The sequence below is a fragment of the Amphiprion ocellaris genome, chromosome 9 (genome assembly GCF_022539595.1).
Source record: "Amphiprion ocellaris isolate individual 3 ecotype Okinawa chromosome 9, ASM2253959v1, whole genome shotgun sequence".
Classification (NCBI taxonomy): domain Eukaryota; kingdom Metazoa; phylum Chordata; class Actinopteri; family Pomacentridae; genus Amphiprion; species Amphiprion ocellaris.
The window spans coordinates 10,029,248-10,044,733 of NC_072774.1; the positions used below are offsets into that span (position 1 = coordinate 10,029,248).

Consider the following 15,486-nt stretch of genomic DNA (forward strand, 5'->3'; position numbering starts at 1 on the left):
AGTGTTCTGACAGACTGTATCTTAACATGATACTCCAGCTGCAGTATATCAGACAAAAACCCCTGCAGAAGATAGCTAGGGGAGCTGAGAGGGTCATCACAGTATCCCTCATCTCTGTTCAAGAACTCTTAGTTGCTGCAGGAGCAGGGACTGACCATTGTCATGGACCCCTCACACCCTCTTCGAACTGCTGCCATCAGGCAAATGGATCCAGAGCATCAATGGCAGAATCACCAGACTGATCAACAGCTTCCTCCCACAAGCTGTTAGGAGGCTGAATGTTTGATCTGGAATTTGCACACTACAGCACCTTAGTTTTATCTGCAGTTTTTTTTGTCTTTGCAATTATTTTTTTAGGTCAGTGAAGAAAGTGGGGAGAAGAATGGGGGAAGACATGCAGTAAAGGGCTGTGAGCGGGAATTGAACCCAGGCTGCATCGGGAACTACAGCCCCTGTTCATGGGTCGCCCGCTATTACTTTAACTGACATTTTAGCCACAAGCTGCTACTATGGACACTTTAAACAGAGACAGTTCCAATTTCATTTTAACTGTAACACGTATCAGGATGTGTGTGTTTCTTTAATTATGGCCTTTTTTTTCTTCTGTTATTGGATTCCTCGTGAAATGCCCTCTCATTTTGCATGTACTACAGTTGTATGTACAGATAAATGACAACAAAGGTTGATTTGATTTGATCTTTGTGATACTACATTTTTAGATGATTACACAAGTAGCTACTCTGTACAAAGGGGTCACACCAGACTCATCATCTTGCACGAATGTGACGCTATCGTGCTGACAAAATTAAATCTCTGCAGAGATAGACAGGCAGACATGGAAAATAGTGTGGCACAGTGGTGCGTGTTGCTATAGATTGTGAAACAGAGCAAATGTCACTTGTGTCAGAATCCAACTGGTGGGTCTGGAAGGTCATCAGTATGCAAATTATATGCAAATTACGTGTTTCCTCCTCTTACGGCCAGAACAGTTGCACAAAGTTGAAACCAGTAACACTAAAAAAACAGTGACAGCACAAAAAATAAATAAATGACTGTAAAAATGCAGACAAAGAATAAATCAGAATAAATCACATTGTGATTGGAAAGCACAAAATCTAAAAAATTTAAATTAAATGAAATTAAGTATTTTTTTTATTGTCTCTGCTTTCTTTTTCAGTGTAACTTTTGTTTTTTTAATGTCAATACAGCTTGTTTAAATAGAAATACATTCATTTATCCATCTGTCTATCTATCTATCTATCTATCTATCTATCTATCTATCTATCTATCTATCTATCTATCTATCTATCTATCTATCTATCTATCTATCTATCTATCTATCTATCTATCTATCTATCTATCTATCTATCTATCTATCTATCTATCTATCTATCTATCTATCTATCTATCTATCTATCTATCTATCTATCTATCTATCTATATATTTCATTTAATGCAGAATTTTATTTTTGATATCAAGCTATATTGTCTCACTGTTCTGATCCCGTACATACCCACACTTTGCCATAATGACACACACACACACATAGAGACTCACAAGATGGAAACAGAACCAGCTGCATTTTTGCAGCTGGTACCTAATAGACACTTACTTCTATTTAAATAATATCCACAGAGAAGTTGTGGAAGTCATTAAGTCGTCAAAGGCAACTCATTATTCTTTGTCTTCTCATAGAATTTGTTAATACGTATAGAAAAGGGCCAGAAACCACAATATCATCTCTGATTTATTTCATATTGTGTCATTTTCATGCCTGTGACCATGACCATCTGGCCACCAGGAGCCCCTACTTCCTGTCAGTACCGACCTGATCAGTAATCAATACTTGATCTTACCAACTAATTACATATGAAACTCAAATGTTAACAGCATGTACAATATCTGATCAATTCAATACTTTGTTGTTTGACCACAGAAAACAAAGTCTTGACTTAAAACGGCAAATGAGCCACAAAAATATTTCAAAATAAAAGCATAAGATACAACTTAAATGCAGCTTTTTCGATAAGACGGCACTCTCAATGTTTTCAAAAAACAAAAGCAGTTATTACATTTATAGAATTATGTTCTGTATATACAGTGTCAGTGAAACCATTTTGAAAGATCAAGCACTGTTTTCCTGTACAAAATAAATCACTTTTTGCAAAACGAGCAAAACACAAAGCTGAATAAGGCATCACGGTACGTATTTTCATTCAGCTGAACGTACTGGGCTTTTGTAAATGCTCTTCTTACAGTGATGGAAATAAAAAAGTTAGAGATGGTCCTCACACGAGACAGAAACATTTCAGAGACTTAGAATGGTTTGCCTAACAAGTATAATACTTAGTATAAATAGCTATATAACATTTGATTTTACCTATTGGTTACAAATGAAGCTTAATGGTACAACAGCTTGACAGCACATTGAAATAAAAGGAGTCACATTTTCACCGAATATGCATTTACGAAACAATGTTTTCTTTACATTTGATAGAGCATAGATGCCTATTTAAACAAAACTGCATTGCTGTTATGGCAAAAAGACAGGCATCTATCTGAGTGTTCTCTCAATTTGTTTGAAAAAACTAAATTGCTGCCCTGATCTCCTCCTCTAAGTGTCCAGCAATCATGAATGGAAAATTGTCCATTAGCTTTAATATGTATGTGAAGATTCATGCTGCTGGCTAATGCACTCGTCCGGGCTTGTTTCTCCATGCAAGTTCGAAGTCATTCAGTCACCTCACTATGACGTGAAACAGAAGCTCACTTTCCCCTTCAGCTCCTCACCTCACTGTCAGGTGAACACTTGGTTTGCAAAAACACAGCAGTCCAAACTGCTACAGGAGCGGAAACACTGAGTCAGCTGAACAGTTGTGACTGCTTACTTACGAAGGCTGTGTTTTCATGTTATGTGAGGTGTCATTCATAGCTTTTTTTCACGTATTGATTCGATAAAAGTAGACAAATTCAGATTGAAACATGACTCTGTTTCATACAGAATGTTCCTCCTCTTTTACAATAGTGAATTATGTGGCCTTGATCTGTAATGACATCTCCTTTTACCATCACAAGAACAAGCATCAAACTGAATACATCCTGTAAATGAAATCCAGAGACCATGAAACTATAGCGTCAACTTAACATTCGCATGATTAAACTCTCATTACCTCCTCAATGAAGCTGTGTGACAGCACTATTAGCAGTTTAGATATATAATACAGACTGTCAGACACATTTTACATCATTTGGGCTCTATAATCTAATTAAACTTTAAAGCTGCCATAAAATATTACTACATTAGCAATTTATGTGTAATGAAAGGAGTTTGTTAAAGTGAAAACCCCACAAAGAAATATCACTGCTCTCAACAGCAGTTGAAACTAGTGAAGCATTTAACACCTTAAAAGCCAGATGCTTCTTTGAGGAGGGGGTGGAGACCAAAACAGAGCTGAATTACATTTGTTAGGCTGCAATATAAATGGTGTTAAATGTTTTAATCTGCTGGACATGTAAATAGGCAGCTGTTGGCAACTTCAAATGTCATAATACTGTACATCAACTTTATCTCAAGGGTGTCAGATCAACAGTTTAGGAGACGTAGCCCTTTATATGATAAGTGGTCCCACAATTTTAGGGATCACAGAGTATTTTTACAAGCTGGCACACACCTAAATAAAGCTGCGAATCAATGAAAGTCAGCGCCCACAGGTTTGCAGACGCCAGTGTTTTCCCCGATGCTACTCTGCCAGCTCTGTGCAGCAGCTATCATCACTTTTTCTGCCACGGGGGATTTTCAGAGTCCGTCTGGTCTTCCTCAAAGAAAACACTTGCTCTGTTGGTCAGGTGACCGTCTCAGCCAATCAAACCTTGGGCCCTGCTTGGCCATAAAAAGACACCTTGGTGGCGAGGCCTGTGTGCTTACCAGCAATGTCTTGCTTGGCAATCTCATCATTAACGGACTGTTTATACATAGGACTATGAGTCTGGGGCTGTTCACCTAATATGGATGTGAACACCTCAGCGTTTCCTATTTCGTGTTAACTTGTGTTCAAGTAGAGAGAAAACAGTGAAAAACATCAGTTTTCTAATATTTTCTTGACTCCTCTATGTGAGTGTTTGCTGACAGAGGTGCATTTTGCATGTATATAAGTATGTTTGTGTCCATTATCTCATGCACAGGCACACACGGGAATGTTTGTGTTCATCTTGAAAGACAATCCCAAAGGAGCACGCAAACCAGGTGGGACAAAAGAAGTTTCAATAAATGAAACCGAAAACACAATCAATCATTGATTCTCTGTGGACTCAGACTCCTGTGGTGAAGCACTGCGTGACCTCAGTCCGGAGGTCATCCTGGACTGTTCTCCTCCCCAGCTGATCCATGCCTAGTCAGGCAGGCGGCCTCTCTCCCGTCGCCGGAGCACAAACAGACGCAGGTTCCCTCGTGGTGTTTCGAGCTCTGGAGAAGCTGCTCTGCTCCAAGCGGGAGCGATATGGCAGGCAGAAATCCCTGAAGCACCTCTTGAAGTTCTCATCCAAAAAGGCATACAGCACTGGGTTCAGGCTGCTGTTGGTGTAGCCCAGAGCGATGCACAGGTGCCAGCAGGCCACTACCATGAGGTTCTTATGGTCAATATCCACCATGGTCTTGATGATGATGAAGATGTGGATGGGAGTCCAGCAGATGATGAAAGCCGCCACCACCACCAGAACCATGCGGGTGATCCGCCGCAGGTTCCTGTCCTTCTCTTTGGAGCCGGAGAGCAGACGGACACTCTTCAGCCGTAGGATCATCAGACCGTAGCAGATGGTGATGACCAGGACGGGCACCACGAAGGCGAAGATGAACACACAGATCTTTGTCACTGTATCCCAGTACCACTCCGGTTCAGGAAACCTGAGTGCACAGGCAGTGTTCCCTAAGCAGTTAAAACAATTAGAAGCTTATTAGAAGTGTAGAAACTCATTTAAGTTAATAATCCAGCTCAAATGTTTTCTCTCTGACTCCTTGAAATCAACCCTCCGAAGGTGAAAGAAGGCCAGTGTGAAGAAGTGAGGTTTTCTACACAATGATGGTACTTCAGAGTGTGCTTGAGCAACATTAAAATTCTCTTACCTTTATCTGTCACCTTGGTAACGGCCATGATCATCACAGGAACTCCAACGGCAGACGAGAGGATCCAGATACAGACATTGATGAGTTTGGCTTTGGTCGGAGTGCGGAAATCCAGAGCCTTCACTGGATGACACACAGCGATGTAGCGGTCCACGCTCATCATGGTGAGCGTGAAGATGCTGGTGAACATGTTGTAGTAGTCGATGGCGATGACAACTTTACACAGCAGCTCCCCAAAGGGCCATGTGCTCATCAGGTACTTGGCGCTCTGGAAGGGGAGGGTGCTGGTGGCGAGAGCGTCGGCCAGAGCCAGGTTGAAGATGTAAATGTTGGTGGCCGTCTTCATCTTGGTGTATCTGGGTGGAATCGAGAGGAAAAGCAGCGAGCACTTATATTAAGTCTGACTCACAGTCGATGGGAACGACTGTTATTTGGAAGAGATTGAATTTTCTTTTTCAAGGTCTGCCTACTGCTGTGTTGCAAAGACAATGTCTCACATGGCCGACTCGCAATTTCCATTAAGAGTTTCAAAGTTAGAATTCATTTTATAGTGTGATCAAATTCATTGTAGCTATTCTCCCTTGAGAAAATGTTGAACTGAGCCTAATGAAAGAGGCTTTTAGTAAGGTTGTTATTGCAGTACACTAAATGCATGACAGCTTCTGTGCTCTAAAAGACAGAGCCTCAATTAAACCACCTGTTTGATGATTTCAGCTGTAAAATCCTTCAAAAAAAAAAAAAACTCCTCCTTGGTTCCAGATTTACAGTATTTTGCTCTTTTACTCAAGTCTGACCACCAGCTGAACCGACATCCTGCTGTTAGAAGACGGACTTCTCTACATGACTCCGCAACATGACAGTAGCTGGTCACATTTAATTAAATTGTGTTTTCCGAATGCTTTTTGCTGTCAGACATCACATAGTAACAAGCTCAGTGACGATAAAGGAAGACAAAGGGATGCCTTTCCTTTTATCTTTTCCCCCATGGAAAGAGATTTATAAAATTACACACCGTGTGCTGATCTCACTCCCAACGTAATTGCTTTAGCAGGAAGTGTGATGCATTTTGTATTCTCTTTGTTTGGAAACTGAAAAAAAAACAAAGAAACTAATATTTCACACATCACTCCAGGAGAGTCGGGTGAGCTGATTGATTCAGGCTGCAGTCATCACATCACTGCTCACTCATTTTGGGCTGCATTAGTTCCACAGCAGATGACAAAAAAAAGTCATCAAAACCATGAACACACTGGATTATTAAGACACATTGCATTTGAGGGCACAACATTTCTACTTGCAGATTAATCAACTGAGTTCCCAATTCCTGCTGCTGTGAAGTCATTTCAGTGATAAAGTATAGATGGAGGTGCTCCCTCTCCTCCCCTCTTCTCTTGTGTGTGTGTGTGTGTGTGTGTGTGTGTGTGTGTGTGTGTGTGTGTGTGTGTGTGTGTGTGTGTGTGTGTGTGTGTGTGTGTGTGTGTGTGTGTGTGTGTGTGTGTGTGTGTGTGTGTGTGTGTCTGTGGGCGGCTGTGTTGAAGATTGGCTCTCAGACACAGTGAAATTGTGGGCAGTTACAAAGGACCATTACCAATGAAGTCATACGGCACTGAAAATATTGACTTTTTCTTTACATATTCTCGTTTTATTCAATATTCCAATAAGTGAGTTTGCATAAAATAATTCCTGATTATGTAAAAAATAGAAATTTCGCACTGATTTTTGGTATTTGCCCAACAGTAAGTGATACAGAAATACCAAACTAAGTTGCAGAATGTGCATTTTTGTCTTTTTTCATTCTATTTTTTTTTCTGTTTCTAATTGGTTTATGGTTCATGGTGCATCAGCTGTTTCTTACCTGACCACCCCATACATCACAAGCACGTTCCCCAGCAGTCCCACCACACAGATAAGAGAGTAAAGCGCCGTGATGCAAACGGCGATGATGAGACTCGTGGTGTCCCTGGTTGCAACCCTGCTGGTCTCGTTGCTTTTTGGAGGCGCAGGCAGCAGATCCTCAGCAGAGAACGTAGCGTTGAAAGGAGTTGCAGACACAGAATAGAGCTCCACAAAGTCGTCGAGTGGAGGAAGAAGAGTGGGGAACTCCATCTCAACAATTTCAGGAGAGGGATTTTAGCGCGCGGAGAAGATTTCCAAAGCAGGTGCACAGGAGCGCACGGAGACTGGACAGTAAATTGGTAACGAGGCGCACAGGAGATGCCTCTCTCTCTCTCTCTCTCTCTCTCTCTCTCTCTCTCTCTCTCTCTCTCTCTCTCTCTCTCTCTCTCTCTCTCTCTTTCTCTCTTTCTCTGCCTCCTCCTCTCCCTTCCTCTCTCTCTCTCGTTCTGCGTGTCTCCTCCGTTTGGCGAAGCGCTCTGGCGCACAAAGCGAGATGTGAGAGGACTGTTCCCCTTCCCGACTCTCTCTTCCTGCCTGAGGGGATACCATCTTTCAAAGTGCTTTAATTAGGCTATATCTGACATTAAATAATGCTCCATCACTCGCGTTTTTTGATTCCCTTTACCCAAAATATCAGCGTCTTCTTCCAGCTGCCGCCAAGCAGCCCATCAAACAAGGTCAGTCTTAACCAATATGAGCAGTTCTCCTTCTTGTGGCTTCAGAGTCCAATTAGACGCGTCTTTATTGAGCCATTCCTCCTGTTTTCAGACCCTGACAGCTTCTCCCACTCTCCGTGGGCCTGTGCCCTTCATCAAGAGAGCTCCATTATAAGGCTGACTGTTTTCACCAGCCAGTCACTTTCGCAAAAATAATCTTAATAAACCACGTAAGTGATGCAATTACTCTGAAGTAATAAGAAATTGTCATCCTAACAATCACATTGGCTTCACGTCTAACTAGTTTGTATCATGTACAGCAAACACACTGATTAAAAGGTACAAACATGCATAAACACTCATCTGAGAACATGTTTGGTTTGAATAACATATTTCTCTGGGGCATTTCTTATCTAATGATTGTTTTCACTGATTAATCTATCAATTATATTCTCAATGAATGAATCAGTCAGTTGTTTAATCTATAAAATGTCAAAAAGTGATGATCATTGTCTCTCAAAGCCCAAGCCGATTTGCATAAATGTTTTGTTCACAACTCAAAGTAATAAAATTTATTATGATAGAGGAACCAAAAAATATTCAAATTAAAGAAGCTGGAATCAGAGAATTAAGACTTTATTTCTTCCAAAACTATTTAAACTGATTAAGTGAATATCAAAATAGTTGCCAGTTAATTAAATAGTTGACATTACAGCTCTGTCAATGTATGAAGTTCCCTTTTGATGGGAAAACACTAAATGTCTTTATTTCCACCAGGTTTATAAGTGACGACATTAGTCTGTAATTGCACAATTTTTTGACCTTTAATACCAAGTAAGTGTGTTTTCTTATATTTTTCTTTCAGCATTAATTTAGCTGCTTTTTATAGCTGATGAACATGAACGTCACGGACCATAAGGAATAAGCAACTGCATGTGTGTCCTGAAATCTGCACACGTGCAAGGCATAACTGTTTTTCCAACACAGTCAGATTAAACAACTCTCTTGGCTGTGTCTATAGTGTTCATAACTGCAGCAGTCTTTATCCACTGTACAAAGTGACCTTTACAAATCCCCCTTTAAGCAACCACCGTCATCGCCGCACAAAGCAGGGACAGTGAAGAGAATAGGGCCAGCGAGGGGAACCAAATCTCTAGCGTTTCCCTCCCTACCGTTCCTTCTAAATATAGATCTACGTGTCTCCCGAAGATTAAGAGCAGCAATTAAAATTATCTCATTGACTCATTGACTCAGGCTCATTTGTTTTTCATTGAAGTGGGATGTTTGTCGAAAGGATCTGTTCAGCGTTGGGGTGATCCACACATGACCATAATATCAAGATGTGTTACAGGGATGAGTTTTTAGACTCAGCAGGCAGGGCTCTGTGGATGGCAGTGTGGATCTGTCAATTGTTCAGGTGGATATCTAGACTGAAAACCAAATATTCTTTGGATTGCTGTAAATTTTGGTGGGTATTCATGGTCCACAGAGAATAATCATGTCATAAGTAAGAAATGATGTCAGACACAGCCTTGGTTTTCAATGCCAGCTATATTACTTGTATTTCATGGTTAGTTGTCAGTGATTCGCATTTAGTTCAATGTACTGCTCTGTACAGCCTCACACAACTGCTAGCATCGCTGTGCATTGGAATAGATGAAAATCTGATAATAAGTCATAACGTGGCATCTCAGAATACAGTCTCTTTTTGTTTAAAAATTGTGCGTTGGACAAAGGGTCTCTCAGCCAGTGTGCATCATCAGTGATGAATAGCATATATTATATATCATATAGTGTATGTGGTATGTATATATATATATACATACCACATATACACATACGGAATTATGTAGTAAACAAAAAAGTGTTTTATATTTTAGATTCTTCAAAATAGCCACCCTTTGCTTTGATTACTGCTTTGCACACTGTTGGCATTCTCTCGATGAGTTTCATGAGGTAGTCATCTGAAATGGTTTTCCAACAGTTTTGAAGGAGTTCCCAGAGATGCTGAGCACTTGTTGGCCCTTTTTCCTTCACTCTGTGGTCCATCTCATCCCAAACCATCTGGATTCGGTTTAGGTCAGGTAACTGTGGAGGCCAGGTCATCTGATGCAGTACTCCATCACTCTCATACAAATTCCAACACAAAACTTCATTCAAATATGTGTGTTTATTTCTGTTTTATACATGTTAAATTAAAAGAGAAGCTTGTCCTGAGGGGTTGAGTATAATGGCAGGTACGGGTTTAAAAACTTAAAAATTGTATCAAAATTTTTTCCATGAAAAGAAAAACTTGGGATGCCCCAATCATTTTTTTTTTTTGCCCCAGTTGGATCAAAGTCATTTAACATTTACCATCTGTTGATTTCAAATCCCAATCCAATCCAATTTTCCTAGATAATATATATTTCTAGTACATTGAAGTTTTTTGTTAGTCCAATGTATGTGCTTTACAACTAGATCATTTAGCAATGCATTAACAAAAAAATGCATTTCTGCAACCAAGCTGTTCCTTAATGTTACACAGGTGTTCACAGACCTTTCTGTAACCTTCCAGTGGGACACTGCCTGAAATATAGTGTTAGAGGGTAGGTTGTACTATTGCTTCACAAGAAAAACAGTCCACATGCATGTCAGAAAATATATTGTACATTAGCTGTAGTACCTGGTTGTGCCACCAGGTGGAGCCTCTTACTGTTTAATATTGTAGCAACCCAAGGAGGATATAAATGAACTACAGGCAGCTTCATGTTGATAACCAGAGAGTACTGTGGGGGTTAAGCAAGCAACGGGCACCATGACAAAGATTTCTGTGACACTTAATGGCCACAAGCTCAAAACTTTGCATTCCTATTGTGCTGCCACAAATTGTGCTCCACCTTTACGACACTTGTGTGATAGAGCACGTAAACTAACAACTGTTAAAAAAAACTGTCAACCTGCTCACAATGGAAAGCTGAAATATTGGCGTATTTCAGCCAGTTCTGTAGAAGAACTGGAAACACAACCCCACTCTGCAAGTTGACAGGATTTATTCATTAGGTTTCTGATTTCATGGTTTTTAGACTTTCACTAGTTTCAAGATGGAAATGCTCATTCATGGCACTGACTGCTTATTTTCCTCATGATGTGCCTTCCAGTACTTCAAAAAACACCACACAGACATGATAACAAGGTATAAACCTTAAATTTTCACCAGAGGGGGTCTTTAAAAAGTTTAGCGTGTATACGTGTGGGTCTCCGTTAGAGACCTAATGCTACAATCACTCTTAATTTTGAAGAGAGAGTTCCTTTAAATGAATTTAAGATGAGAGGAGGGAGGCAGCAGGGGCGGAGAGGTCACAGGGGTTATCAAACAGACGTTCACAGCGTGTTTCATTGAATTCAACCCACAATGTCTCCAAAGGGCTCAGCTGTAAATTGTGGCCTCTGCAGTTATCTGGGCGTGTATATATCCGCAGCTCTCACACTGAAGCACTGATCACAGCATTCAATATAAACAACAATAGTCCAAGTGGGACAGCTCACCCCGCCGGCGTGCAATGACTTACACAGCAGTTCAGAGCGTCAATTCGCTCAGTTTAATTTCTGCTACTGCTGGGTGGGCGAACAGTACACCACCTGCTTCGACTGCAGGAGCTGTGATGATGTACAGGGTTACATTAGAGGACTATCTGTACCCGTAATGAAGAGGACTAAAAATACTGTAAAGTATGAGTGCAGGCGAGGCGCTCTGTGTAATGGCAGCAGGCTGGGTGAGCATGCTTTTCGCTCGGTACACAGGGCCAGTGGGAAATGTGTTGTAAAAGAGAGAGAAATGGGTCCAGACATACAGTACCCAGTAGGAACACAATGTTGCTGTTGTGTTTATATTTTCTCCTCTGCCCGCAGGGAGAATCACTCATGATTAGTCTGTACAGGCAGCATGATTACCAGCATCACTCATCGGCCCAATGGAAACCTTGGGAAGCATTATGCCGCTTCCCCGAGCCCACCACATTCATAGCAGGGAATACAGAGTGAAAACTGGGCTTGTTGTTGGGCTTTTTTTGCTTAAGATTACAGTGTAGATGTTGCATATCTGACTTTAAATGACCACATAAGACAAGTAGACACTTATTAGTCGCTGATTCCATCTTAGTGAATAATTCTAACAGATTGACTTATCGGCTTCTATAAATATTACTGTCACATTTTATATGTTTCTGCTGTTATGAGTTGATGTGCGTTACATTTGCTGTCAGGCTGCAATATCTCAGGTACAAAAGCAGTTCTGATATCAGCTAGTATACTTCATAACGATAGAAAGGTCAGCGAATAAAGGAAGGGAAATGGTTTTTATCTTGACATTTTATTCCTTCACGCTGCCAGCCTCTTTCCATGGCTACAATTTTACACGGAGGACAAACTACAAGTAAATACATTAGCTGCAGGTTTGCACAATTCTTGAAGTCATCTGTTTGTTGTGTAGCCGTCAGAGCTGAAGCACAGTGGAGAGTCGAGCTTCTGCTGGCTGTCACATTGTATCGCTGTTTAACAATCGCACAAAGGTGCAGTGCAGCGGTCTGCTTTGTGCAACCTCTAAGTCGTATGGACAGCGTTTAGTTTCCATATATACGCTCAAGTTCAAGCAATTTCTGTTACAGTGTCAACCAATATGTTTTTTTCTGGGGCAGTTCTGATGCCGAGGAGACCGATCATTTTCTGAAAGCTGAAAATCTTAGTGTCAGAATTGACAATAATACAAACCACAACCATAAAACTTTACTGAAATGTCTTTGTTTATTGTAATTTTTAAAAAATATATTTTTAATCAAGGAAGAATTTTCTTCTTTTGTATTTGTATTTTGTCTTCTAGGATGGCACTAAGCCCGGGATGCAGCAACAGTGTCCCTGCAAAGTAGCAGAGGGGGATTGTTTTGGTTAAAAATTTGTACTAAGCTAGCCTGCCTCATTGCATAACTGAAATCCTTAGCAGAACTTCTTTAAGCATACTAATACACATGAGCAGAACAAGTCCAATACCTAGTTCTTGTAATACATCCATGGTGACAGCACATACCTGATCCGTTCTGGTTTTGCACCATAAGCTATAATATTGTCGAAAGGTAGAAATATAAGGTGGTTCTAAGGTGGTGGTTACCAAAATACCCAGATTTTTGAGATTAATAAGCCACCTGCCCTAAGCTGCCTGAAAGAAAATTTTAGGGAAAATTACTTTTTTATGTTTAACTTTCAGTTTTGTAATCCTAAATGCATATGAAAACGTGACTGTCAAATTTTTGTTCAGTCGTTTTTAGCATCAAATGATGAGCATTGGAAGGTTTTTAGGAAAAACTCCTGCAGAATCGGAGCAAACTTGTCAGAGATTGATCTTGTTCAACAAAGTGAAGAGGACTTAGAAAATGATACTGTGTACATGGTGGAAAAGAAGGAGCAGGAGGTGGAAAATGTGCAGCAGAGTGAGATTTTTACATTTATCGGGAATCGGTCAAAAAAATGAAGTTAATCAGAAAAACGCTGGAGATCAGGTGCAATAATCGGCCTGGTCAATAAACATTTAAACCATAGTTTCTATGTAGTGTCATTATGTTATTGTTCCACCACAGCGATGACACATTTTCAGTCAATACCTATGCGAGGCTGACCTTTCGCTGCTGCTCTATGGAAAACTGCAGTTTCCACTCACTGAAACTATCAAAATGATGCCAATGAAATGAACTCTGACAACCTGACTTCACAGTTATATTAGTTTCTCTCAAGTGGTCAGTTTTCTGTACAATAGTCCTCAGGGGACGTGACACCTGTATGTTTTTTCCAGGTCATATTCTTCATGAATGCATGGAAGATGTCCTGGTATGATCAATATTCCCCGCAGGCATGCTTTTCAATGAGCAAACAGCGAAAATATAGAGAACGAGTTAGTCAATAAACACTCTGGAGCTGACATTGTGCTCACTTTCATTCACAGCACTCAGAGACTGTGCAGCCAGCAACCTGTTTAGTTTTGAATAAAGTCAGAGTTTTGTTAAAAATAATACGATGTGTTGAACAAAAACTGTGTGGGAAGAGTCTACAGCCATTAACTGCAGAGACACATAGAGATAAAGAAGATGATGGGCCTGGAAACATCATGTCAGTGGAGCCTTTAAGCTAAAAAAAAAAAAAGAAAAAAAAAAGGCTATTTTCTCGTGTCAGTGACAGTGTGTTCGTTTATGTATGATTGATTGGTAGAGAAGTCACAGAAGCCCTGCTGTGGTGTCATGCAGTTGTGTTGCACAACAGAACAGACCATGCTGAGACCCACAATGGCCCACATCTGCTTTAGCTGCCAAGATGTCTATCCTGCTCAAGCAGAGACACACAGCAAAAAAGAGTATTTTTAAAGCATCTTCAAACTCAAGAACTGCAGCATCTTTACATCATGCAAGAGTGTTTTCTTTTAAATCATGGTTATTCATAACAAATATACTGTTGATATGGCTGCAGCACAGATTGGCTACTACTACATATGTTTTAAATGTAGGATTCAGGAACTGCATGACATTATTAGTGGTGGGAGGAGGCTCAGAAAAAAGGGTAGGGTTATGGATTTTTACATTTGTGCTCAAAATTTTGGTTGAATCTACATTTCTGTTGGTAGCACAGGAGGCTTTTTCAACTTTTTCAACTCTTCACAGAATTACATTTTCTTGTATCTTCAGCACTGTCATAAATATTTTGTGTTGCAACTGTGTGTCCTAGAAAAGAACTTCTCGCAGTTGGATTGTGGTGGTAAATGTTATTCAGAGGCAATGGCCTTTTCTTTTGCTTGTTAACTAGTTTGTTTTTGTTATTTTTGCATGAATGAAGCGGTGCATTTATGTAAGACACCAAAGTCACAGCGGGTGTGGGGTGAGCATAGATGGTGGGTGTACAAAGGACAAGACTCTTACCTACGATATTGGGGTTCAGACTCCGATCTGTGGTTAGAATCTATCTAGAAAAGTATGTTTTTGATGAATTTTAATTGGAATCTTTTAGAATTAGAAGAGCCTGAAGGAACATTTGGAGATATTCAAGGAGCATGGCTTGCTCACCAAGTTCTTGAAAGAACCTTTAAGGACTCGATTCGGAGAAGACATTGTTCTAATGAGTCAAAAGAGGTTACGTGTTAAATAAGTATTAAATAATGCAGCTCTTTTGAAATTTTAGTGTCTACTTTTGTGTATTTGGGCCAACTGCAGTCTTGTCTGACTTAAACACTGATGCCAAGGTGCCTATTTGCTTAAGCGTAAAGATTTTATTTAGGAACATCTAGAATTTTGTCTAATAGTTTTTTTTCTCATGTTTGGGGGTAAAAAGAAGATGAAGCAGAAGAAGTTGTTTTTTTTTTAAAATATTTTTATTTGTTTTTTAAGTAGCCTCTGCTGCAGGTGCTCCACAAGGAACCCCAAAGGTTCCTCTACAATTGCAAAGGTGAGGAACCCCCAAAACTTCTTGAGGCTTCAAAGAAAGTAGTTATGGGTAAAAGGAAATTAACATCGGAACAGACCATCATTACTTTCCTGATCAAGCAACTAAGCATAAAAAACCTCTGGATTGTTCTTGTTGTTTGTTTTTATCTACCTGAAGAAACATCCACATTCAGTCAATAACCGCTCCACAGCTGAATGACCTTGGGTTCTAAGAATACGAGAGACTCTGGAGAATTTTCAAATGCAATCAGTCTCCATTGTCCACATTGAAAAGCTAGTGAGAGAATTGGAAAAACTTCAGTCAGAATGTTCTGTCCGCCTACTCAAAGTTTTTAATTAAAAAGTGAGAAACATTCC

At 40.2% G+C, this 15,486-nt stretch overlaps 1 protein-coding gene across 1 annotated transcript; it reads right to left on the bottom strand.

Moving 5' to 3' along the window:
* Positions 1 to 1,730: 1,730 nt before the first annotated feature.
* Positions 1,731 to 7,363, bottom strand: oprd1b (opioid receptor, delta 1b). Its single transcript, XM_023265902.3, has 3 exons — positions 6,976 to 7,363; positions 5,121 to 5,476; positions 1,731 to 4,923 (listed from the first exon to the last, which is right to left on the bottom strand). The coding sequence occupies exons 1-3, from the start codon at positions 7,224 to 7,226 to the stop codon at positions 4,394 to 4,396; spliced, it is 1,137 nt and encodes a 378-aa protein (XP_023121670.1). The 5' UTR covers positions 7,227 to 7,363; the 3' UTR covers positions 1,731 to 4,393.
* Between the last annotated feature and the right edge of the window lie 8,123 nt (positions 7,364 to 15,486).

Coding starts and splice junctions, on each gene's coding strand:
- oprd1b (XM_023265902.3), bottom strand. CDS start 7,226: ATGGAGTTCCCCACTCTTCTTCCTCCACTCGACGACTTTGTGGAGCTC. Junction 5,477..6,975: donor GTGATGTATGGGGTGGTCAG/GTAAGAAACAGC, acceptor GATTCCACCCAG/ATACACCAAGATGAAGACGG. Junction 4,924..5,120: donor TACCAAGGTGACAGATAAAG/GTAAGAGAATTT, acceptor TTAACTGCTTAG/GGAACACTGCCTGTGCACTC.